The sequence below is a fragment of the Oncorhynchus clarkii genome, chromosome 16 (genome assembly GCF_045791955.1).
Source record: "Oncorhynchus clarkii lewisi isolate Uvic-CL-2024 chromosome 16, UVic_Ocla_1.0, whole genome shotgun sequence".
Taxonomy (NCBI): Eukaryota; Metazoa; Chordata; class Actinopteri; order Salmoniformes; family Salmonidae; genus Oncorhynchus; species Oncorhynchus clarkii.
In genome coordinates this window covers 53237681-53262568 of record NC_092162.1, presented here as the reverse complement: position 1 = coordinate 53262568, position 24888 = coordinate 53237681, and the positions used below count along the sequence as shown (strand labels likewise).

At 45.5% G+C, this 24888-nt stretch overlaps 1 protein-coding gene across 1 annotated transcript in view; it reads right to left on the bottom strand.

Moving 5' to 3' along the window:
- The window catches only part of LOC139367347 (cadherin EGF LAG seven-pass G-type receptor 3-like), a 48171-nt gene that overhangs the window by 6384 nt on the left and 16899 nt on the right, over positions 1–24888 (bottom strand). Inside the window, exons 7-28 of the mRNA XM_071105551.1 lie at positions 23301–23523; positions 22478–22593; positions 22266–22366; positions 21636–21793; positions 20884–21047; positions 20378–20503; positions 20090–20259; positions 19717–19902; positions 18970–19080; positions 17025–17193; positions 6480–6621; positions 5780–5900; positions 4270–4453; positions 3912–4013; positions 3518–3612; positions 3193–3402; positions 2892–3075; positions 2299–2475; positions 1847–2033; positions 1424–1591; positions 858–1191; positions 128–302 (exon numbers count right to left, since the gene is read on the bottom strand). Coding sequence (XP_070961652.1) covers positions 128–302; positions 858–1191; positions 1424–1591; positions 1847–2033; positions 2299–2475; positions 2892–3075; positions 3193–3402; positions 3518–3612; positions 3912–4013; positions 4270–4453; positions 5780–5900; positions 6480–6621; positions 17025–17193; positions 18970–19080; positions 19717–19902; positions 20090–20259; positions 20378–20503; positions 20884–21047; positions 21636–21793; positions 22266–22366; positions 22478–22593; positions 23301–23523 — 3603 coding nt within the window. The remainder of the gene's footprint in view (positions 1–127; positions 303–857; positions 1192–1423; positions 1592–1846; positions 2034–2298; positions 2476–2891; positions 3076–3192; positions 3403–3517; positions 3613–3911; positions 4014–4269; positions 4454–5779; positions 5901–6479; positions 6622–17024; positions 17194–18969; positions 19081–19716; positions 19903–20089; positions 20260–20377; positions 20504–20883; positions 21048–21635; positions 21794–22265; positions 22367–22477; positions 22594–23300; positions 23524–24888) is intronic.

Below are 24888 nucleotides of genomic sequence, written 5' to 3'. Positions count from 1 at the left end.
TCATTTTGTGTTCTTACTGGTATCCATTCTAAAACAGGTCTCTGTAGGGAACTGCGTGTGTGTGTGTGTGTGTGTGTGTGTGTGTGTGTGTGTGTGTGTGTGTGTGTGTGTGTGTGTGTGTGTGTACCTGTGATGATGGCAGGCACGCCCCATCCGATGGCATAGTAGAACCTCATGGCTCCGTAGTTGATGTTGCGAGCCTCTGTCTGCATGCGGTAGATATGGAGCCCCTCCACAAACAGCCAGGCAAACGTGGCCATGAACAAATAGTGCAGCAGGATGGCCACCACCGTACACAGGAACTAACAGAGAGAGAAGACAGTCAGAGTCATGTATAGAGATTATGTTATGACAACTTTCAATGTATTCATATGGGTCTGTAGACGAGTTCAGTGACTATTTGCCCATTGGGCTTCTATTGGTGAGTTTGGACGAAATTTGTTTAAGGCCTTTGGCTTTCAGACCAGTTAGAAAACATTTACTGGGAGAGAGAACGTATGAAACCTGGTGTTATACTGTCAGCATCACAGTGCAAAACACCAATGAACACCAAGGCAGTGTGCACCCAGCCAGACATTTTGTCCACCCACTCAAACAGAAAAACCTTTCAGTCAGTTTGACTGGAAATGATCCAAACTGTGTAGATTAGCTAGTTAAAAATAATAAATGGGATATTAAAGGTCATTAAAGACAATGATATAACATACTGTTACTGTACATACGATACACAGTTGGAACAGTTGTTGAACATACCAATGCATACTGTGCCACCTTGGCTGGGTGCACACACACCCATGCACATAAATACACATAGCCCCCCCCCCACACACACACGTAACCCACCCACCCACACATACCTGCTGCTCGGTCTGGTTGATGCCGAGCAGGAAGACGAGCTCAGAGAGCAGCATGGCGGCGGCCATGTTGGAGTGGATGGAGCGGGTGTTGGACTTGAGGCCTCGGAGGCAGGACAGCACCAGGATGGTCAGCAGCAGGGCCAGCATGGACACAGACAGGGAGAAGTAGGTGACCAGGGCCAGGGTCTCCAGATCCCCCTCCAGCTGTTCTCTCTGGGAGCTGTCCATCAGGACACCAAAGGTGCCCAGCCTCTGACACTGGCAACGCACGTGGGATGTGTTCCTGTATACTACGATGCAGTCCCTCACTGTCCAGCAACCTCCCACCTCCAACCTGTAGAGAGAGGGGGGTGGGGTGAGAGAGACAGAGAGAGAGCGTCAGAGTGAGAGAGAGAAGGAGCGGATAGGGGGAGAGAAAAGGTGGGTGGGAGAAAGTCAGGATGAAGAAAAGAGATGGGTTGAGTGAGAGAAAGATAACGGCATCAAACACACTACAACTCCCAGCTGACAGTATCTATTTCCCATAGAGCACAAGCCCCCCTCAAGTCATGTAAAGCTCTTCTCACGGGCTGCTGTGGTTCCACTGGACACACAGGGGCTTGCTGCGGTTGGTGGTCTCCAGCAGGCGGAACTCCAGCAGCAGGGGCGAGTCCAGCGGACCCCCGACAAACGTCTGGTTGTTGTAGATGGACACACTGACCACTGGAGAGTTCATCACTGGATGTCTGGGGAGTCTAACGGAGAGGAGGAGTGACAGAGGAGAGAGGGGTGAGGGAGAGAAATCATTTGATTTAGTAGGACAGACTTAATAGCCCTAACACTGTTTTATGATTCACCAAACACACAATACTTTTGGCACAATTCCAATGCTGTGCTTTGAAAAGTCCAATGAAAACATAAATAAACAGTCACAAATACACACTCCTGGTAAACCAGATGTCATGAGAGAGACAGACACTGGAGGGCAGGCACATACAGTACACACACACCTGACTCCTCGTCGGTCAGTGTGGTACTTGGGGGGGAGTGCTGCTCCAAGGCTACGATAGATCAACATGATGACAATGGTGACAGGCGGCTCCAGTAGCGAAACAGAATGCCTGGCTGCAGCATAGTCTTCCGTCTGATTTGCCAACATACTGACAGGGGCAGGAGCTGTGTTCTGTGAAGCTGAAACTGGAAAATGCACAAGGCATAAGAGGAGTGGCATAAGGTAGGTAGGCGCATGTGTGTGTGTGTGTGTGTGTACAGTATGTGTGCTTGTGTGTGTGTGTACAGTATGTGTGCTTGTGTGTGTGTGTGTACAGTATGTGTGTTTGTGTGTGTGTGTACAGTATCTGTGCTTGTGTGTGTGTGTACAGTATGTGTGCTTGTGTGTGTGTGTACAGTATGTGTGCTTGTGTGTGTGTGTACAGTATGTGTGCTTGTGTGTTTCAGTGGCTGTGGTGTATGTGTGTGTTCTCCTTACGTTGGTGTCGTTGTGGCACCAGAGCAGCAGGGGGCAACACCACATGTGTGTGGGGGTCCCAGAGAGCCTGGCCGCGGAACAGAGGGCTGTGGTAGCGAGGGAAACGTCTGCGCACGTGGGTGTGGTTCTCAACACGGTCCAGGTTCATCACTGAAACACGAGCATACACACAGTCCATGACTCCAGGTTATACCACACAACATAACAAAAATAACCTGATGAACAATGTTGTTGTTCACTACTCAGCAATAAAACAAGTATTAAAGTCAAGGTCGGTCGTCTGTCATCAGTGTGTGGTTTTTACACTTGTTTTTGATATTTATATATTCCTGCCTGGATCTCTACATGTACTGCTGTGAACAGGGTTCTCTCCTTCGTTTTTACACAGGAAAAGGACTAGGGCTACACACTTGCATGGATCGACTACTTGACCAAATAAAGCAGGAACAACTACTCAATACAGAAAGGTAGACCTCATTTGACACAATGAACTGATCCCACTACATGAAGGGTAAGAGAGCAGATGGTTCTGTCCTGGGGGGGGGGGGGGGGGGGGGGGGGCTCACCGATGTTGGGGGCGACCAGAGCCACGGGGTTCAGGTAGGTGAGCTTCATGTTCTGGGCCAGGGTCTGGGCATACTGTTCCAGCAGATCAGCCAGCCCTCCTGCCCCTCCCTGGGCCTGGATCTGGGCCCTCCATAAACTTGCACTGCCTGGACCCAGCACCGCACTGCAGCCCTGCAGAACATTCTGGAGACGGAGGGGGAGAGGGAGATTCAGTTCCTACGCACAATCTAATAAAACAGTGACTACATTTTCCAAACTCCACTAAAAGGTTTTACGAGCGTGTTGCCAGGCAACCCTCACCTCGTTGAAGTGTGCGTCCTGGGTGGCAGTCAGGCCGAAGCCCGTCTGCAGACTCTCGAAGGTCAACAGGCGGGACAGTAGCCGCTCGGCAATCTGCAGGTCATTGCCATAGAGACGAGGCGTGGCCTCTGTGACATCACGGAGCTGGTGGGCCAGTTTCTTCTCCATGATGGTGCTGAGCTCTGTCTCGTTCCGCTCAACCGACTCCAGCTATGCACACACACACACACACACACACACACACACACACACACACACACACACTATGTTAGACACCATTCCATATTTTACAGTTCCAACCAGTATGAGCAATGGGTATTCTTACTGCTGTATTGAGCTCCACAAAGGGAGGAGAGGTACAGTTGTAGAGATCTGGCTCCAGCCAGCCCCTCTCCACATCACAGTGTCTGATAGCAGCACCTGGAGAGAACAGACACAGACACTAATATAATGTATAACACATCCACAACAGTAAAAAGCAGCACAGGGGATACAATCAAACACAGATACTAGGTTTCAAAGGAATGGGGCGTTTATCTGCCTATAGTCAGTATAGATCATGAGTCTTCTAATGGGAGATGTTATCATCTTTCCTTCTGTGGAAGATTCAGGAAATATACAGTATACTGAACAAAAATATAAATGCAACAATGTCAAAGACTTTACTGAGTTACGGTTCATATAACTACAGAGAAAGTGTAGAGTGTTGAGGGACTGACCCAGGGATCCTTTAGGACAGGGCACGGCTGCTGGCAGGTTGAACTTCGTCCTGGGCCACCAGATACCCAGGGTGATGGTCTTAGGACAGCCGTCATAGATGACTAACAGAGAGAGTGAGAAACAGGGGAAAAGACTGTATGAATCAAAATAAAACCTGTGTATGAAGGCAATGAAAATCTCATACTAGTTTGAGAGGAGAGAGGTTTGACAAGGGGGAGATGTTTTTGAGAGAGAAAGAGTCTTACAGCAGGAAAATGAGTGAATCAGAGAAGCACAGAGAAGATGAGAGAGAAGACATGAGAGGAAAAGAGAAAGAGAAGATCACAGGTAGGAGGAGAGGAATCCCCTCGGTCTCACCTTCGCAGCCCTTCTGTGTGACTTCAGCGAAGGGGTTGTCGCACATGTTGCACTGTCGGCCAATCACACCAGCCCGACACTGGCACTGGCCACTCTCTGGGTCACATGACCGGGAGAAGGAGCCCACAGGGTAGCAGTCACAGGGCAGGCAGGAGTCACTGCCCCGCAGGTGGTAGTGGAACTCCTGACACACAGATATATACACAGAGATAGGTACACAGAGACAGACACACATATACAGAGATATAGACAAAACAGAAACAGATATACACCCAAACACATGTAGACATAACATTCAGACCAAAGACAACCACATCCAAATACACAAAGAACAGACATAGCAAAGTCACATATATATACACGCAAACATTCACATATACAGGCATATACATGTACATAGACGCACACAGACAGGTACACAAATGCGCACACATCAACATGAAAAAGAGAGAGGGGAAGATGAAAGAGGACAGATTGACAGAAAAGAGAAGGATTTAGAGAGAAAAAGAGAGACATACAGAGACATGGACAGACAAACACAAAAAAATATTGTCAGGTGGGCGTTTAGAAATGTGTTTTTTTATCCGTTATTTTACCAGGTAAGTTGACTGAGAACACGTTCTCATTTGCAGCAACGACCTGGGGAATAGTTACAGGGGAGAGGAGGGGGATGAATGAGCCAATTGTAAACTGGGGATTATTAGGTGACAGTGATGGTTTGAGGGCCAGATTGGGAATTTAGCCAGGACACCGGGGTTTACACCCCTACTCTTACAATAAGTGCCATGGGATCTTTAATGACCTCAGAGAGTCAGGACACCTGTTTAACATCCCATCCAAAAGACAGCACCCTACACAGGGCAGTGTCCCCAATCACTGCCCTGGGGCATTAGGATATTTTTTTAGACCAGAGGAAAGAGTGCCTCCTAGTGGCCCTCCAACACCACTTCCAGCAGCATCTGGTCTCCCATCCAGGAACTGACCAGGACCAACCCTGCTTAGCTTCAGAAGCAAGCCAGCAGTGGTATGCAGGGTGGTATGAAACACCGGTATGTTAAATCTCATTTTAGAACAATTCAACATTTAAATTACAATACTCAATATAATACTATAATACTATACTGTGAGAAAACTGAGCTTCTGTACTGCCCTTAAAACAGGATTTAAGATGGGGTCACAGTGTGGAGGGTGGTATGAGGGATAAGGGGGGTCCGTGGGCATTAAGAGTGTTAAGGGTAATGGGGTTGCTCAGATTACAAGGTGAAGCTGCTGATAATGCCTCATAAGACAATGCCTGTTTGATAGCAGTGTCAGGTTAGGATCAGTATCAAGGATTAGGGTCACAAACAGGGATTAGAAAACAGTAGGTAAGGGTGATGCTGAGGTATATAAGAGCATGGATCAGTGCCTGGGATTGCGATATGAGTTGAATAACGGTAAGAGTATTTACTGCAGATATGTGTGATTGCGCGCGCGCTTGTGTGTGTGTGTGTCGTGGCGGGCAGGTCACCTTGCAATGGCAATGGCCACTGGTCTTGTTGCAATCGGGGTCGAATCCTTTACTGGTGTTACAGTGGCAGGGCCCACATGCTGGAGAGCCCCACCAACCACGTGGACACTGGTGGTCAATCCTACACAGGCACGCACACACACCCACACACACACACACGTTAAAAGTGGTAGTTCTCTCAATTTCAGTCCCTGTCTGCTATATAGGCCACAGTACCTAGATCAAAGGGAAATTAGGAAGTGACAAATCTGTGAGACCTAAAGCTGGGAGGGATTTCACATTGGGGTGGGGTGACACCTGGGTCACATATAAACACTGTGTTTTATCATCACAGAGAAACTTAAATCTACTCTCATCCTCTCCTGGGGATTAGGGCATATCTGCTGAAAAACAAGGACAACAAAATCCACATTGACAGATAGACAGAGCAGAGCACTGTAACACTGCTGTCTCACCCCAATCTCAGGTACTGCCATGATGTACTGTTACTAACATTAGAAACACACACAGACATTTGGGGCTCAGAAATATAGTTGGGGTTCAGTCATCTGAAGTTGATGTATAGTTATAGTGTTTATTGACCTGTCTCCATAGTCACAGATGGACAGTATGTTCATAATATTAATGTATTTAAAGTTGATGTATAGTTGACACACTGACCTGTGCTGATCTACAGTTGATGTAAAGTTGATAGACTGACCTGTGCTGACAGTACTGGCCATAGTGGTTGTCTCCACAGTCACAGATGTATCCGTGTGATGAGCTGGGCTTCCTGTGGCACTTGGCATCATTCTCACACGGGTTCAGCTGGCACGCTTCTATGCAGCCCTTACCATAGAAACCTACAAAACACACACACAGTCATTACCATGGGAACCTACAACACATGTACGCAGTCATTACCATGGGAACCTACAACACATGTACACAGTCATTACCATGGGAACCTAACACACAAACACAAGCATTACCATGGGAACCTACAACACATGTACGCAGTCATTACCATGGGAACCTAACACACGAACACAGGCATTACCATGGGAACCTACAACACATGTACGCAGTCATTACCATGGGAACCTAACACACAAACACAGTCATTACCATGGGAACCTATTACACATGTACACAGTCATTACCATGGGAACCTAACACAGGAACACAGGCATTACCATGGGAACCTAACACAGGAACACAGGCATTACCATGGGAACCTATTACACATGTACACAGTCATTACCATGGGAACCTATTACACATGTACACAGTCATTACCATGGGAACCTAACACAGGAACACAGGCATTACCATGGGAACCTATTATACATGTACACAGTCATTACCATGGGAACCTATTACACATGTACACAGTCATTACCATGGGAACCTAACACAGGAACACAGGCATTACCATGGGAACCTATTACACATGCACAATTTGACATAAAAAGGGAGTGGCTCCTAATCCGTGACTGGATCTTTTATTCTTCATATCTTCATATCTGTGAGTGCGCAAATTCTCACAGTATCTCAAGAGAATTTGGGACTTAGATACATAGCTAGTTAAATAAAAGGCAAAATTATGATATTCGCAAAGTCACTAAGCAAAAAAAATACCAAAACAGCAATAGCCACTACAATGTCAAAACATGAGTTCAGTACCATTTGCTTGATTTTATGGACCCACGACTATGGTGTATCAACATTAGCATGCTAGCGATGCTATAAAATGTTTTTAGAACTAACCCTCACTGTTCTATACTAAAAATATATAAATGCATGTTTCATGAGCTGAAATAAAAGATCCCAGAAAAATATTATTTCTCTCAAATGTTCCATGTCCACAAAAATATTATTTCCATCAAATGTTCCATACTCACAAAAAGATTATTTCTCTCAAATGTTGTGCACAAATTTGTTTACATCCCTGTTAGTGAGCATTTCTCCTTTGCCAAGATAATCCCTCCAGCTGTAAGGTGTGGCATATCAAGAACCTGATTAAACAGCATGATCATTACATAGGTGCACCTTGTGCTGGGGATAATAAAATGCCACTCTAAAATGTGCACATTGTCTGAGACCAGCCACCCTGATGAAACTGTGGGTTTGCACATCCTAAGAATTTCTGCACAAACTGTCAGAAACATCTCAGGGATGTGCTCGTCGTCCTCACCAGAATCTTGACCTGACTGCAGTTCGGAATCGTAACCGACTTCAGTGGGCAAATGCTCACCTTCGATAGCCACTGACACACCGGAGAAGTGTGCTCGTCACGGATTAATCCCGGTCTCAACTGTAATGGGCAGATGCCAAAAAGTGTCTATGGCATTGTGTGGGCAAGCGGTTTGCTGATATCAACGTTGTGAACAGAGTACCCCATGGTGGCGGTGGGGTTATGGTATGGGCAGACATAAGCTACAGACAACAAACACAACAGAATTTTATCAATGGCAATTTGAATGCACAGAGATACCGTGACGAGGTCCTGAGGCCCATTGCCACACCATTCATCCACTGCCATCACCTCATGATTCAGAATGATAATGCACAGCCCCATTTCGCAACGATCTGTACACAATTCCTTGAAGCTGACAAATGTCCCAGTACTTCCATGGCCTGTACACTCACCAGACATGTTACCCGTTGAGCATGTTTGGGATGCTCTGGATCAACGTGTACAACAGCGTGTTCCAGTTCCCGCCAATATCCAGCAACTTCACACAGACATTGAAGAGGTGTGGGACAACATTCCACAGTCAACAGCCTGATCAACTATATTCGAAGGAGATGTGTCACTGCATGAGGCAAATGGTGGACACATACTGACTGGTTTTCTTATCCACACCCCTACCCTTTTTTTAAGGTAGAGTATCTGAGACGAACAGATGCATATCTGTATTCCCAGTCATGTCAAATCCATAGATTAAGGCCCAATGAATGTATTTCAATTGAAGGATTTCCTTATATGAAATGTAAAAAGAAAAAATGAAATGGTTGCGTTAATATCTTTAATAATATTTTTTTTACACTAGTGTTAGCTTGCTAGCTAGCCAGCATTAGCTACCTAGCTAGCAAGCTCTAATCTAGTCCAATGGAAACCAATGCAACCCTGCTGGCTACATGGCTAGCTAGATAACCAGTGGGGACAGTGAGTTCATATGATATTCAAGCCTCTAATAAGTGTTGTTAAAATACTGTTTGATGATCTAGCTAAGTTAGCTAGCAATGTATACCTGTCATCAAAGAGGATGCTAGCTAGCTTTGCATGCATGGCAGGACCAGTGTTGTCAAAGACAGTAGAGACCGCCTCTGGTGCTGTCAATATTACAATCAGGACGGACTGTTCTATGGGAGGCAAAAGCACCGGCACATACACAGATGCAGCTCTCATTCATTGCATTTATATTTTATTAGCTGTAGTTAATCATAGTCAATACACGTAAATTCACATAGCTATGAGTGAGCATGTTGTAAACTGTAAAGTATCTAGCTAGATGTGTCATCGCCATTATCTTGCTATTGCATAAAAAAGTGCATACAACAAAATATATCTCACTACGTTGCCTATTTAGTCAACAACTTCTCTGACATTTGGCTCGTAGTTCTTGAACAGGAAAGAAGTGGAGACAGTTTTTAGTGACCTACCAGATCACAACAAACAGAACTGCGAGGGGGAGATAAAAATTATGGTTAGGGAGAAATCAACCATATCACCACTAGGTATCATATCCCCAATAATCAAATTGATTTCAACAGTACTTGATATAGAGTCCACTAGCTTGCTGCACTGGTGTAAAATGTCTATTGCATGTGATGTGTATATAAACCCATTTTGGAAAACACTTGGATGTCTTAGGCACACATACATCTATGTATTTTCTCTGTATACTGATTAGAAAACTGACTCACATTTCTGGGGTGAGGTGGGGCTAACTAAATGATAAATGGCAATCCAGGAGAAATGTAAATACTGCATCCTTTGCTGTATGAACTGCCTTCTTACACTAACATCAAATGAAATTTTATTTGTCACTTGCGCTTATTTGTCACCTTACAGAGAAATGGTTACTTACAAGCCCTTCACCAACAATGCAGTTTTAAGAAAAATAAGTAAAAAATAACATAATTAAAGAGCAGCAGTAAAATAACAGTAGCGAGGCTGTATACAGGGTACAGAGTCAATGTGCGGGGGCACCTGTTAGTTGAGGTAATTGAGGTAATATGTACATGTAGGTAGAGTTAAAGTGACTATGCATAGATAATAAACAGAGAGTAGCAGGAGCATAAAATAAAGGGGGGGGGGGGGACAAATAGTCTGGGTAGCCACTTGATGAGCTGTTCATGAGTCTTATGGCTTGGGGGTAGAAGCTGTTAAGAAGCCTTTCGGACCTAGACTTGGTGCTCCAGTAACACTTCCCATGTGGTAGCAGAGAAAACAGTCTATGACTAGGGTGGCTGGAGTCTGACAATTTTTAGGGCCTTCCTCTGACACCGCCTGGTATAGAGGTCCTGGATGGAAGCTTGGCCCCAGTGATGTACTGGGCCATACGCACTACCCTCTGTAGTGCCTTGTGGTAGGATGCCAAGCAGTTGCCATACCAGCCAGTGATGCAACCAGTCAGGATGCTCTCCATGGTGCATCTGTAGAACTTTGAGGATCTGAGGACCCATGTCAAATATTTTCAGTCTCCTTATGGGGAATAGCCTTTGTCGTGCCCTCTACACTAATGTCTTGGTGTGTTTGGACCATGATAGTTTGTTGGTGATGTGGATACCAAGGAACTTGAAGCTCTCAACCCGCTCCACTACAGCCCCATCGATGAGAATGGGGTGTGCTCAGTCCTCCCTTTCATGTAGTCCACAATCATCTCCTTCGTCTTGCTCACATTGAGAGAGAGGTTGTTATCCTGGCACCACACGGCCAGGTCTCTGACCTCCTCCCTATAGGCTGTCTCATCATTGTCGGTGATCAGGTCTACCCACCACTGTTGTGTCGTCTGCAAACTTAATGATGGTGTTGGAGTCGTGCCTGGCCATGCAGTCATGAGTGAACAGGGAGTAGAGGAGGAGACTGAGCATGCACCCCTGACGGGCCCCCGTGTTGAAGAGCAGCGTGGTAGATGTGTTGTTACCTACCCTCACCACCTGTGGGCAGCCCGTCAGGCAGTCCAGGATTCAGTTGCAGAGGGATGTGTTTAGTCCCAGGGTCCTTAGCTTAGTGATAAGCTTTGAGGGCACTATGGTGTTGAACGCTGGGCTGTAGTCAATGAACAGCATTCTCAAATAGGTGTTCCTTATGTCCAGGTGGGAAAGGGCAGTGTGGGGTGCAATAGAGATTGCATCATCTGTGGATCTGTTGGGGCGGTATACACATTGGAGTGGGCCTAGGGTTTCTGGGATAATGGTGTTGATGTGAGACATGACCAGCCTTTCAAAGTACTTCATGGCTACAGACGTAGTCATTTAGGCAGATTACCTTAGTGTTCTTGAGCACAGGGACTATGGTGGTCTGTTTGAAACATATTGGTGTTATAGACTCAGTCAGGGACAGGTTAAAAATGTCAGTGAAGACACTTGCCAGTTGGTCAGCGCATGTTCCGGAGTACACGTCCTGGTAATCCGTCTGGCCCTGCGGCCTTGTGAATGTTGACCTGTTTAAAGGTCTAACTCACATTGGCTACGGAGAGCGTGCCTACACAGTCGTCCGGAACAGCTGATGCTCTCATGCATGCTTCAGTGTTGCTTGCCTAGAAGCGAGCATAGAAGTAATTTAGCTCATCTGGTAGGCTCATGTCACTGGGCAGCTCGCGGCTGTGGTCCCTTTGTAGTCTGTAATAGTTTGCAAGTCATGCCACATCCGACGAGGGTCGGAGCCGGTGTAGTACGATTCAATCTCAGTCCTGTATTGACGTTTTGCCTGTTTGATGGTTCGTCGGAGGGCATAGCGGGATTTCTTATTAGCGTCCGGGTTAGAGTCCCGCTCCTTGAAAGCGGCAACTCTACCCTTTAGCTCAGTGCTGATGTTGCCTGTAATCCATGGCTTCTGGTTGGGGTGTGTATGTACAGTCACTGTCAGGACGACGTCATCGATGCACTTATTGATGAAGCCAGTGACTGATGTGGTGCCATCGAAAGTATCCCAGAACGTATTCCAGTCTGTGCTAGCTAAACAGATGGGGGATGCAAACAAGCTTACATGAAACCATTCATGAAGACAAACAATCTGAAGTACGTAGGCCCCTGCCTGCTGAGTATAAAAAATAAAGATAACTATAGAATCACACAGAACTGATGAAAATCTAGTGCATTTGATCTGGGTATAGGAGGACATCTAGAGGTCACCAGGTTTTTCATCCTCTGTCACAAGCTATCATAATGTGTATCGCCCCTTCACAAGCTTGATGTTGGGTCCCCTTTCCTATGGACAAAAAACAACTAGAGATTTTACGAACTATTGTGGAATGCAGTGATATATATTTGATACAGGTATTAACTTTGCAACATGTATTGTTATTGACTAGAACAAAATATAATTGTATGAGCTATGCATCTGTGTACCCCTCTGCTGCTGACTGAGAGCAGTCTGTTCTAGCTAAATAGACGAGGCAGTCCAGTTCCAGAGAGGCAGTCCAATTCTGCATGCCTTCTTGACTTCGATACAATGTGTCGTCATGCATTTGTGCATGCACACTGGTAAATGTCATAGCTATCACGCTAGCTGACTTAGTTAGCTCATCAACCAGTATTTTCTTTGCCATTTCTGCATGATGGTACTTCTAAATTAAAGTCTTGAATCGCCCTCACTGTCACCACTGCTGGTCATCTAGCTAGCCACATGGCCAGCAGAGTTGCATCGGTTTACACCTACAAGAGCTGGCTAGCTAAGAAGCCAACGCTAGCTAGCTAACGCAAGCTGATTATCATGTAGCATGCTGACTAGCGTCGCTAGCATGCTAATGTCGATACACCACGATGTTGTGGGTCTGCAAAATCAAGCAAATGTTACTGAACTTATGACAAAATCATGTTTCAACATTGTAGTGGCTATTGCTATTTTGGCTGTTTGTTTTTTCTTAGTGACATTGCGAATATAATATTTTAGGCATTTAACTACCGGTATGTATCTAATCCGGTTTTGGCATGAGAAAATTAGTGAAGTTCCAATTTCCCAGAGAATTTGCAAACTCAAGATACAGAGCTTCAGAAATAAAAGTTCTGGTCACGGATTAGGAGCCACTACCAATAAAAAAAACTGTCCATTGAAACCTAAAACAAATGGTCGTAAGTTTACATACACTTAGGTTGGAGTTATTAAAACTCGTTTTTCAACCACCTCACAAATGTCTTGTTAACAAACTATACTTTTGGCAAGTTGGTTAGGACATCTACTTTGTGCATGACACAAGTAATTTTTCCAACAATTGTTTACAGACAGATTATTTCACTTATAATTACAATTCCAGTGGGTCAGAAGTTTACAAACACTAAGTTGACTGTGCCTTTAAACAGCTTGGAAAATTCCAGAAAATGATGTCATGGCTTTAGAAGCTTCTGATAGGCTAATTGACATCATTTGAGTCAATTGGAGGTGTACCTGTGGATGTATTTCAAGGCCTACCTTGCTTCTTTGCTTGACGTCATGGGAAAATCAAAATAAATCAGCCAAGACAAACTGTAGACCTCCACAAGTCTAGTTCATCCTTGGGAGCAATTTCCAAATGCCTGAAGGTACCACGTTCATCTGTACAAACAATAGTATGCAAGTATAAACACCATGGGACCACGCAGCCGTAATACCGCTGATGAAGGAGACACATTCTGTCTCCTAGAGATGAACGTAATTCAGTGCGAAAAGTGCAAATCAATCCCAGAACAACAGGAAAGGCCTTGTGAAGATGTTGGAGGAAACCGGTACAAAAGTATCTATATCCACAATAAAAAGAGTCCTATAACGACATAACCTGAAAGGCCACTCAGCAAGGAAGAATCCACTACTCCAAAACCACCATAAAAATTCCAGACTACGGTTTGCAACTGCACATGGGGATAAAGATCATACTTTTTGGAGAAATGTCCTCTGGTCTGATGGAACAAAAATAGAACTGTTTGGCCATAATGACCATCGTTATGTTTGGAGGAAAAAGGGGAGGCTTGCAAGCCAAAGAACACTATCCCAACAGTGAAGCACTGGGGTGGCAGCATCATGTTGTGGAGGTTCTTTGAAGCAGGTGGAACTGGTGCACTTCACAAAATAGATGGCATCATGAGGAAAGGAAAACTATGTGGATATATTGAAGCAACATCTCAAGACATCAGTCAGCTGGGTTGCAAATGGGTTTTCCAAATGGACAATGACCCGAGGCATACTTCCAGTTGTGGCAAAGTGGCTTAAGGACAACAAAGTCAAGGTATTGGAGTGGTCATCACAAAGCCCTGACCTCAATCCTATAGACAATCTGTGGGCAGAATTGAAAAAGCGTGTGCGAGCAAGGAGGCCTACAAACCTGGCTCGTTTACACTAGCTCTGTCAGGAGGAATGGGCCAAAATTCACCCAACTTATTGTGGGAAGCTTGTGGAAGGCTTCCCAAAACGTTTGACCGAAGTTACAAAATCTAAAGGCAATGCTACCAAATACTAATTGAGTGTATGTAAACCTCTGACCCACTGGGAATGTGATGAAAGAAATTAAAGCTGAACTATATCACTCTCTCTACTATTATTCTGGCATTTCACATTCTTAAAATGAAGTGGTGATCCTAACTGACCGAAGAGAGAGAATCTTTACTAGGATTAAATGTCAGGAATTGTGAAAAACTGAGTTTAAATGTATTTGGCAAAGGTGTATGTAAACTTCCAACTTCAACTGTATCGCAATTAATACATACTACACACACAAAAAAACGCTTTTAGCATAGAGCTGTTCACACAAGATACATATGTCGCTATTCAATCCTATCGTAGGTTCTTGGAATTGCGGCTTTTAAAGGCAATGTGTTTGTGGAGATCCAATTCATGGTAAATGCTGCAAATGTTGGCTCGATTGGAAATGGTCTTTTATTAAAAACAAAGTACTTTAACATAACCCTTAGTCACTATAAAAACCTATGCATAACACCATAGAGCCCTACTGTCCACACACATACGATATTTGTGTATCAAAGAAATCCATATAAAACTACAGCCTCCTAGAGCTCTTCTCACAAACACCGTTTTCATCAGAAAAAACAAAGCTTCCTGTTGCATTCTTCTCACATAGTTTTCTTTAGCGAACAGAGTTGAAAATAAACTCCCTATAGAACCAGGTGAGTGCTGTGAACCTCTTTCTGTGAACAGCTCTTACAAAAGTCCCTCACAAAGGATCCTGCACCTATTAAATGTGTCCTTGCATTTACAATATAAGGATATCTGTCACTATAGATTCCTACACATAATAGCCCTCACCATGGAAACTGACAAAGACAGAGATGTTGGCCTTGACTGCATACAAATGCACACAATGACACCATCCTTGCCGTGGCAAGCTGCATGTTGGGAAATTAACATACACTATATATACAAAAGTATGTGGACACCCCTTCAAATTAGTGGATTCGGCTATTTCAGCCACAAGGTGTGTAGAATCGAGCACACAATCATAAAATCTCAATAGGCAAACATTAGCAGTAGAATGGCCTTACTGAAGAGCTCAGTGACTTTCAACGTGGAACCGTCACAGGATGCCACCTTTCCAACAAGTCAGTTCGTCAAATTTCTGCCCTGCTAGAGCTACCCATGTCAACTGTAAGCGCTGTTATTGTGAAGTGGAAACGTCTTGGAGCAACAACGGCTCAGCCGCAAAGTGGTAGGCCACACAAGCTCACAGAACGGGACCGCCGAGTGCTAAAGCGTGTAGCCTTTAAAAACTGTCTGTCCAACACTCACTACCGAGTTCCAATCTGTTTCTGGAAGCAATGTCAGCACATTAACTGTTCGTCACGAAATGGGTTTCCATGTCAGAGCAGCCGCACACAAGCGTAAGATCACCATGCGCAATGCCAAGCGTCGGTTGGAGTGGTGTAAAGCTCACCGCTATTGGACTCTGGAGCAGTGGAAACGCGTTCTCTGGAGTGATGAATCACACTTCACCATCTGGCAGTGACGGATGAATCTGGGTTTGGCACATGCCAGGAGAATGCTACCTGCCCGAATGCCAACTGTAAAGTTTGGTGGAGGAGGAATAATGGTCTGGGGCTGTTTTTCATGGTTCGGGCTAGGCCCCTTAATTCCAGTGGAGGGAAATCTTAATGCTACAGCATACAATTACATTCTAGACAATTCTATGCTTCCAAATATTTGGCAACAGTTTGGTGAAGGCCCTTTCCTGTTTCAGCATGACAATGCCCCCTTGCATAAAGCGAGGTCCATACAGAAATGGTTTGTTGATATCGGTGTGGAAGAACTTGACTGGCCTGCACAGAGCCCTGACCTTAACCCCATCGATCACTTTTGGGATGAATTGGAACGCCGACTGCGAGCTCTGGGTCGATTCAACTGCAATCTATCAGAACTAACCCTATTTCATTTTCCTTGCAGCTAATTATCCTGTGCATGCTAAAAAGCAAGCAGGCGAACACAAACAAACACAGCACCACACTGACAGCAGATGTCCTCATGTCAGTGCCCTGTTGTGCGGTGCCCTATGTGTATGTACAGTATGTGTGCCTGTATAGTGTATAGTGTGTGAACAGAGCTGTAACTCTCTCGTGCGTGAGAAAGCCCTTAAGCTAATTCAGCACTGAAGTACTCACAGCCAAAGATGAGAGGGAATTATTCAGAGCACTTCCGAGTGGCGTTATGAAACTTTGATTGGTCTCCTCCTGACGCTCATTGGACAGCTCCGTATGTACTGTAATGCTCATTGTGCTGATGAAAGCCAACACCGTGGTAATGAAGCGCTGCTACACTATGCTAATAGGGAGAGGTGTTTGTTGTAGATGGTGCTGAAAGCATGTCAGCCTCTGTATTTCCTCTCCCCCCGCGGTGCTCACCGCTTCCTCCTTCTTTTTTCACTCTTTCTTCATCACACCTCTCAAACTTTCTTTCTCTTTATAGTCACCTCACCTGATAGTTTTGTATAATTTGCCAACAGAGAAATAAACATAGGTATTTTTGCAAATGCTAAATGCCTGCACATATACACACACACGCATTTGCTGACTCACAAACACACAAATACATATTCTCTCTCTTGTAGTATCTTACCTGGTTCGCACAGACAGGTGTGGCGTTCCCAATTGTCACAACAGCGGCTGTGGGGCGGGCAGGGGGAAGAGACACAGGGGTTGCCAACGTTACAGCCCGTCTCCACTTTGACAGCCCTGGAGGGGCGGGGCAGGGGCATGGCATCTGGTCGCACCCCCAAACGAACCCCCTAAAACATAGACAAAATAGGTGTCAAATATAGTCTCATAAGAACATAGACCAATATACCATACATAGACCAATATACCATACATAGACCAATATACCATACATAGACCAATATACCATACATAGCATAAAGCCATGGCCAAAAGTTTTGAGAATGACACAAATATTAATTTCCACAAAGTTTGCTGCTTCAGTGTCTTTAGATATTTTTGTCAGATGTTACTATGAAATACTGAAGTATAATTACAAGCATTTCATAAGTGTCAAAGGATTTTATTGATAATTATATGAAGTTGATGCAGAGTCAATATTTGCAGTGTTGACCCTTCTTTTTCAAGACCTCTGCAATCCGCCCTGGCATGCTGTCAATTAACTTCTGGGCCACATCCTGACTGATGGCAGCCCATTCTTGCATAATCAATGTTTGGAGTTTGTCAGAATTTGTGGGGTTTTGTTTGTCCACCCGCCTCTTGAGGATTGACCACAAGTTCTCAATAGGATTAAGGTCTGGGGAGTTTCCTGGCCATGGACCCAAAATATCGATGTTTTGTTCCCCGAGCTACTTAGTTATCACTTTTGCCTTATGGCAAGGTGCTCCATCATGCTGGAAAAGGCATTGTTCGTCACCAAACTGTTTCTGGATGGTTTGGAGAAGTTGCTCTCGGAGGATGTGTTGGTACCATTCTTTATTCATGGCTGTGTTCTTAGGAAAAATTGTGAGTGAGTCCGCTCCCTTAGCTGAGAAGCAACCCCACACATGAATGGTCTCAGGATGCTTTACTGTTGGCATGACACAGGACTGTTGGTAGCGCTCATCTTGTCTTCTCCGGACAAGCTTTTTTCCGGATGCCCCAAACAATCGGAAAGGGGATTCATCAGAGAAAATGACTTTACCCCCGTCCTCAGCAGTCCAATCACTCTACCTTTTGCAGAATATCAGTCTGTCCCTGATGTTTTTCCTGGAGAGAAGTGGCTTCTTTGCTGCCCTTCTTGACACCAGACCATCCTCCAAAAGTCTTCGCCTCACTGTGTGTGCAGATGCACTCACACCTGCCTGCTGCCATTCCTGAGCAAGCTCTGTACTGGTACTCATTGGTGCCCCGATCCCGCAGCTGAATCAACTTCAGGAGACGGTTGTGACCCTTGCTGGACTTTCTTGGGTGACCTGAAAACTTCTTCACAACAATTAAACCGCTCTCCTTGAAGTTCTTGATGATCCGATAAATGGTTGATTTTGGTGCGATCTTACTGGCAGCAATATCCTTACCTGTGAAGCCCTTTTTGTGCAAAACAATGATGACTGCACGTGTTTCCTTGCAGGTAACCATGATTGACAGAGGAAGAACAATGATTCCAAGCACCACCCTCCTTTTGAAGCTTCCAGTCTGTTATTTGAACTCAATCAGCATGACAGAGAGATCTCCAACCTTGTCCTCGTCAACATTCACACCTGTGTTAACGAGAGAATCAGCTGGTCCTTTTGTGGCAGGGCTGAAATGCAGTGGAAATGTTTTTTGGGGATTCAGTTAATTTGCATGGCAAAAGGGGACTTTGCAATTAATTGCAATTCATCTGATCACTCTTCATAACATTCTGGAGTATATGCAAATTGCCATCAGACAAACTGAGGCAGCAGACTTAGTGAAAATTAATATTTGTGTCATTCTCAAAACTTTTGGCCACGACTGTACATGCTAACACACAAAGTCTATAAGAGTCCCAGAAAGAATTATGGGCATCGGTTAAGATACAGTTGCCATTGTGATAGAACCCTTACCTGGATGCAGCCCCGTATCCCGTTCTGCACCTCCCCCAAGCCCAGGACTCCGCCCACATGGAGGTGTTTCACTTTCAGCCCATGGATCTCATTCCCCACTATCACTGTGCCCTGAGAGATAGTGGGAAGAAATAGAGAGAGACTAAATAGATTACACTTAAAAATTTAGCCAGTTAACAGACGCTGTTATTCAGAATGACTTCAGTGCATTCAAATAGATGGAGTTAGAGAAAGAGAGGGGGATAGAGTGAATATGTGAAAGAACAGAACAGAATAGATAGAAAGGGTTAGACAGGTTTAGGGAGAGAAAGAGTGAGAGACAAACATATTTCAATGAAAGTAAGTGAACAAGAAGGATTCAGGAGAGACAATGAAAGAGCATAACAAGACAGTGTGTGGTGCTACATGGCTGGAGTGAATTCTTACAAACACAGGTTTTAACACCAGCAGTGGGCAGACATTACACTGGCTTTAGGATTGGATATTGGGATTAACAACCTACAGGATTACAGGGCCAATTAGAGGTTATGATTTGCATTGAGACGTCTGCACTGCTGAGTGATATGGGGGTTTAGTGTGTCACTGTTCATTCTGGACACGACCTTAATGTGTCTCTCCGGGTAAAAGTCACCTTTAGGTGCAGATCTAGGATCAGTTTAAGCCTCGACAATTATAACCTAATCAATTAAGGGAAGAAATGCAAATCTGACTTTAAATCAGTGTGTACGGACAATTTGTGACTCTCACCTGGAAGAGGCCAAAGTCGAGGCGGACGGTAGCCACGTAGCGCGTCTCCCTCCCGCTGCGGACGTCTCGGAGCTCCAGCTGCAGGTCGTGCCAGCGCCCGTCGCTCACCTGCACCTGGTCCAGACGCAGACGCACCGGCAGCGTCGACCCCTTGGTCACTGAGAACACCAGCTGACCACTCACCAGCTGCAACAGAGACACGTGTGAATAATCCACAGAGTAATCCACACAAATATGCTTTGGAGTCCCCCTGTAGGTTGCTATTACTCCAACATAAACGGACACATTTCCAAAGACAGACGGACAAATAGACACAGATCAACTAGTGCAGGTTAGGTAGCACAGGTAAGTGTATATGTATGTGTGTACAGACCTGGAAGACCAGGCTGGTGTACTGTCCGGCCTGTGCCTGCAGCAGAGTGCCCTCCCTGGCCCGCGTCCTAAACACCAGCCCCAGGTACCAAGGTGTGGAGATGGTCACGTCATTCTTCAGGTCCCACCAGAGGGCACTGTTTCCCAGGAAACGATGTGGGTGGGGCATCACTGTAGGGGGGCAAGGAGAAGGTATGGTCAGTGAGGTTAGTATGAGGTGTGTGTATACGTCTGTTAATAAAGGAGTGAGAAAAGCCTATGTTTACTGGACAGGTATGTCAGTGCTTACCATGGCTGCAGTCCTTCCCTCCAAACCCTAGGGGGCAGTCACATGAGAAGGTCTCCCAGCTGACACGACACGTTCCTCCGTTCTGACATGGGTCGGAGTTACAGAAGGGCAGCTTGGCACTACATCCTATCAGAACCAGAGAAAATCATCACATCTGTGTTAACTCAATCAAACTCAATCAACTTAGCGGTTAGTGGTTTCTATTGACAACACAAACACAGACAGCTAAAAACGCTTTGTGTCAAGTCTACCAAACTTGTGCACTGTGTTCACAGAATATTATACTTTTGGGAACAGAAAACTGTATTGAGATTGAATTTTTCATCGATGAGAAAATTTTTAGAACGTCAGCCCAGTTTCATCTCGCTCCATCTTCTCCATCTGCTGGCCACTGTACTTCCTCTCATCACCATATTTTGGTGGTGAGTGAGTGGAAGTTCCAACTGGATTTTTACCCCCAGTAAAGTATCTGAGTTTCCACTTGTATCTGAGTATGCTATACAGACCAGGTAGGGTTCCATTGTTAGCGATGTATCCCGCCAGGTCCAAAGGTCTGTTGTCGATGTGGAGGTCTTTCATACAGCCAATAAACTCCCGGGTGTGAAACGGGAAATGATCAGGCATGTTGGGCACTCCGCCCAAAAACAAGGGACCGGTGAGATCCAGAGATCTGAGAAGGGCGGAGAGAGAGGGAGAGAAGGGTGAGGGATAGAGAGAGAAGGCAGAGGGATAGAGAGAGAAGGCAGAGGGATAGAGAGAGAAGGCAGAGGGATAGAGAGAGAAGGCAGAGGGAGAGAAGGCAGTGGGATTGAGAGAGAAGGCAGAGGTATAGAGAGAGAAGGCAGATGGATAGAGAGAGAAGGGAGAGGGAGAGAAGGCAGAGGGATAGAAAGAGAAGGCAGAGGGATAGAGAGAGAAGGCAGAGGGATAGAGAGAGAAGGCAGAGGGATAGAGAGAGAAGGGAGAGGGAGAGAAGGCAGAGGGATAGAGAGAGAAGGCAGAGGGAGAGAAGGCAGAGGGATAGAGAGAGAAGGAGGATGGAAGAGAGGAGCACAACACTATTAGATGTTGCCCTTGTACTTTCCTCAGCGCTTACAGAGCACAGCAGCAGTGGTGAGGGACTTGTCAAGTCCAGACAGCATTGCCAGGCTTAAGTGGTAATGTTGAGGGTTTAACCCTGACACTGACTTGCACATGACGTGCACGTGTGTGTGTGTCTGTGTCTGTGTGTGTGAGATAGAGAGATGGAGAGACTTACTTCTTGGAGCTGGTCTGTTTGCCCTGAGCAGCACAGCTGTAGTTGCCGAGCTGCTTTCCGAAGCGTAGCGACACTGCTGTGTCACAGTCGTCCACGCTGACCACCGCCACCTTCTCATCAGATGGACCCTGGGCCTCCCCACTCACACTGCGCTTGGGCTGGGGCAGACACAGGAACAGTCCAATTTAACACACACACACACACGCACACATACAAACAGTACACACACAGTACACACACAGAACACACAGAATACACCAAAACATCTTGCTGTACTCTTGCTGCTTGTGCTGCTACAAAGACAGAGAGTAAAATGCAGTACACACACAGTGGACTATCAGAGAGAGGGAAGAATATGTGACATAGAAAGAAACACTGACACTGCAGAGGAACTCACAGCCACACTCACAGAGAGTGAAAGACAAACCTGTACACACAGCCATACCGTACACACACTGTGCGAGGGCTGAGAAAAATGTAGAAGGGGAAAAATTCTAACAAATGCATGGTATGTGCAGATATTACGGGTTACACACACACACACACACACACACACACACACACACACACACACACACACACACACACACACACACACACACACACACACACACACACACACACACACACACAGGGACTCGCCTTGTTGTAGTAGTGGATGTGGACAGTGTGCCAGTTTCCATCGGCCACGCCCCCAGGTAGAAAGGGGCTCACCTGAGTGGACAATTCACCTGGGGACAGACAGGTCAGAGCTCACACTCAAAACCAGGGTTTCGCCTACCATTGTATAGTCGGGGCACACCCACAAAGCCATACACATACATATACAGATAGACACATACCTGTGGAGTACTTGAGCACCACCTGACCCTCTAGGATCTCCAGAGCCAGGAAGTCGTGTTTCTCATTGAAGCGTCCGTTGTAGAAGAGGAGGCCACTGTTCTCCAGAGTGGCAAAACTGTAACACAACCCACAACCATGTTAGGGAGCTGTGAGTAACCCCACCATCACACACACGGTACAGGAGATGCTCTGTACATAGTACAGGATAAGCTGTAGGGTTCACCGCAAATCTCTAATGCAAGTGTACATGAGTATATAGGACATTATGGTAAATAATAAATAAAAGAGCTATGCCTGCTGAGAGAGGCTGGGACGGATCACGTCATGTGTCTTAAAGCTAATGTACCTCTGAGTAATGGGATTTAGTTAGACCTGAGATGACATTTGTGACCACTTCAAAATAGCAATCACGTCTGACCAATCAGAACACACCAAGGGGCCACACCAGGTCCCAAGTTGGGCCTCTAGAAGTGGGGGAGGGGACAACGAGAACAGGATAGAGGGTAAAATATAACAAATAAATGACATGACACGTGAAAGACAGAGCAGGGAATTGAGAAAGGGTCGAAAAAGAAAGATTGAAAGAGAGAGCGAGAGAGAGAAAGAGAGAGGGAAAGAAAAAGAAAGATTGAAAGAGAGAGCGAAAGAGAGAGGGAAAGAAAAAGAAAGATTGAAAGAGAGAGCGAGAGAGAGAAAGAGAGAGGGAAAGAAAAAGAAAGATTGAAAGAGAGAGCGAAAGAGAGAGGGAAAGAAAAAGAAAGATTGAAAGAGAGAGCGAGAGAGAGAAAGAGAGAGGGAAAGAAAAAGAACGTCAGTACTCACGTGAGAGAAATGGAGAGGTGGAATCTCTGGCGGAGGCCTCGGAACATGATAAAGGATTTGGGGGGGAAGGAGCGTGCAGTGACAGCGCAGTAGGGCCGCTCATACCCTCCTGCAGGGCACTCACAGCGGAACCCCCCTCCAGACAGCTCCCTGCACGTCCCCCCATTCCTACACACCCCCGGGACACAGCGGCCCTGACGCCTGTCCCACTCACACCGTTCACCTGGGAAGGAGAGGGGATGCAGCATGTTACTGTACACATACAGTACCAGTCAAAAGTTTGGACACAGCTACTCATTCAAGAGTTTTTCTTTCTACATTGTACAATAATAGTGAAGACATCAAAACTATGAAATAACACATATGGAATCATGTAGCCAAAAACGTTATGCAAATCAAAATATATTTTATATTTGAGATTCTTCAAAGTAGCCACCCTTTGCCTTGATGACAGCTTTGCACACTCTTGGCATTCTCTCAACCAGCTTCATGAGGTTTTCACCTGGAATGCATTTCAATTAACAGGTGTGCCTTGAAATTAATTTGTAGAATTTCTTGTGTTGTGACAAGGTAGGGGTGGTCTACAGAAGATAGACCTATTTGGTAAAAGACCAAGTCCATATTATGGCAAGAACAGCTCAAATAAGCAAAGTGAAGCAACAGTCCATCATTACTTTAAGACAAAAAGGTCAGTCAATGCTGAAAATGTCAAGATCTTTGAAAGTTTATTCAAGTGCAGTCGCAAAAACCATGAAGTGCTATAATGAAACTGGCTCTCATGAGGACTGCCACAGGAAAGGAAGACCCAGAGTTATCTCTGCTGCAGAGGATAAGTTTATTAGAGTTACCAGCCTCAGAAATTGCAGCCCAAATAAATGCTTCACAGAGTTCAAGTAACAGACACATCTCAACATCAACTGTTCAGAGGGGACTGCGTGAATCAGGCCTTCATGGTAGAATTGCTGCAAAGAAACTGGCTATTTCAGGCTATTTCAGCCACACCCGTTGCTGATAGGTGTATAAAATCGAGCACACAGCCATGCAATCTCCATAGACAAACATTGGCAGTAGAATGGACTTACTGAAGAGCTCAGTGACTTTCAACGTGGCACAGTCATAGGATGCCACCTTCCCAACTAGTCAGTTAATCAAATTTCTGCCCTACTAGAGCTGCCCCGGTCAACTGTAAGTGCTGTTATTGTGAAGTGGAAACGTCTTGGAACAACAACGGCTCAGCCTCGAAGTGGTAGGCCACACATGCTCACAAAACGGGACCGCCAAGTGCTGAAGCACGTTGCGCGTAACACTCTACTGTCCTCGGTTGCAACATTCACTACCGAGTTCCAAACTGCCTCTGGAAGCAACGTCAGGACAAGAACTGTTCGTTGGGAGCTTCATGAAATGGGTTTCCATGGCCGAGCAGCCGCACACAAGCCAAGCGTCAACTGGAGTGGTGTAAAGCTCGCCACCATTGGACTCTGGAGCAGTGGAAACACATTCTCTGGAGTGATGAATCATGCTTCACCATCTGGTAGTCCGACGGACAAATCTGGGTTTGGTGGATGCCAAGAGAATGCTACCTGCTCGA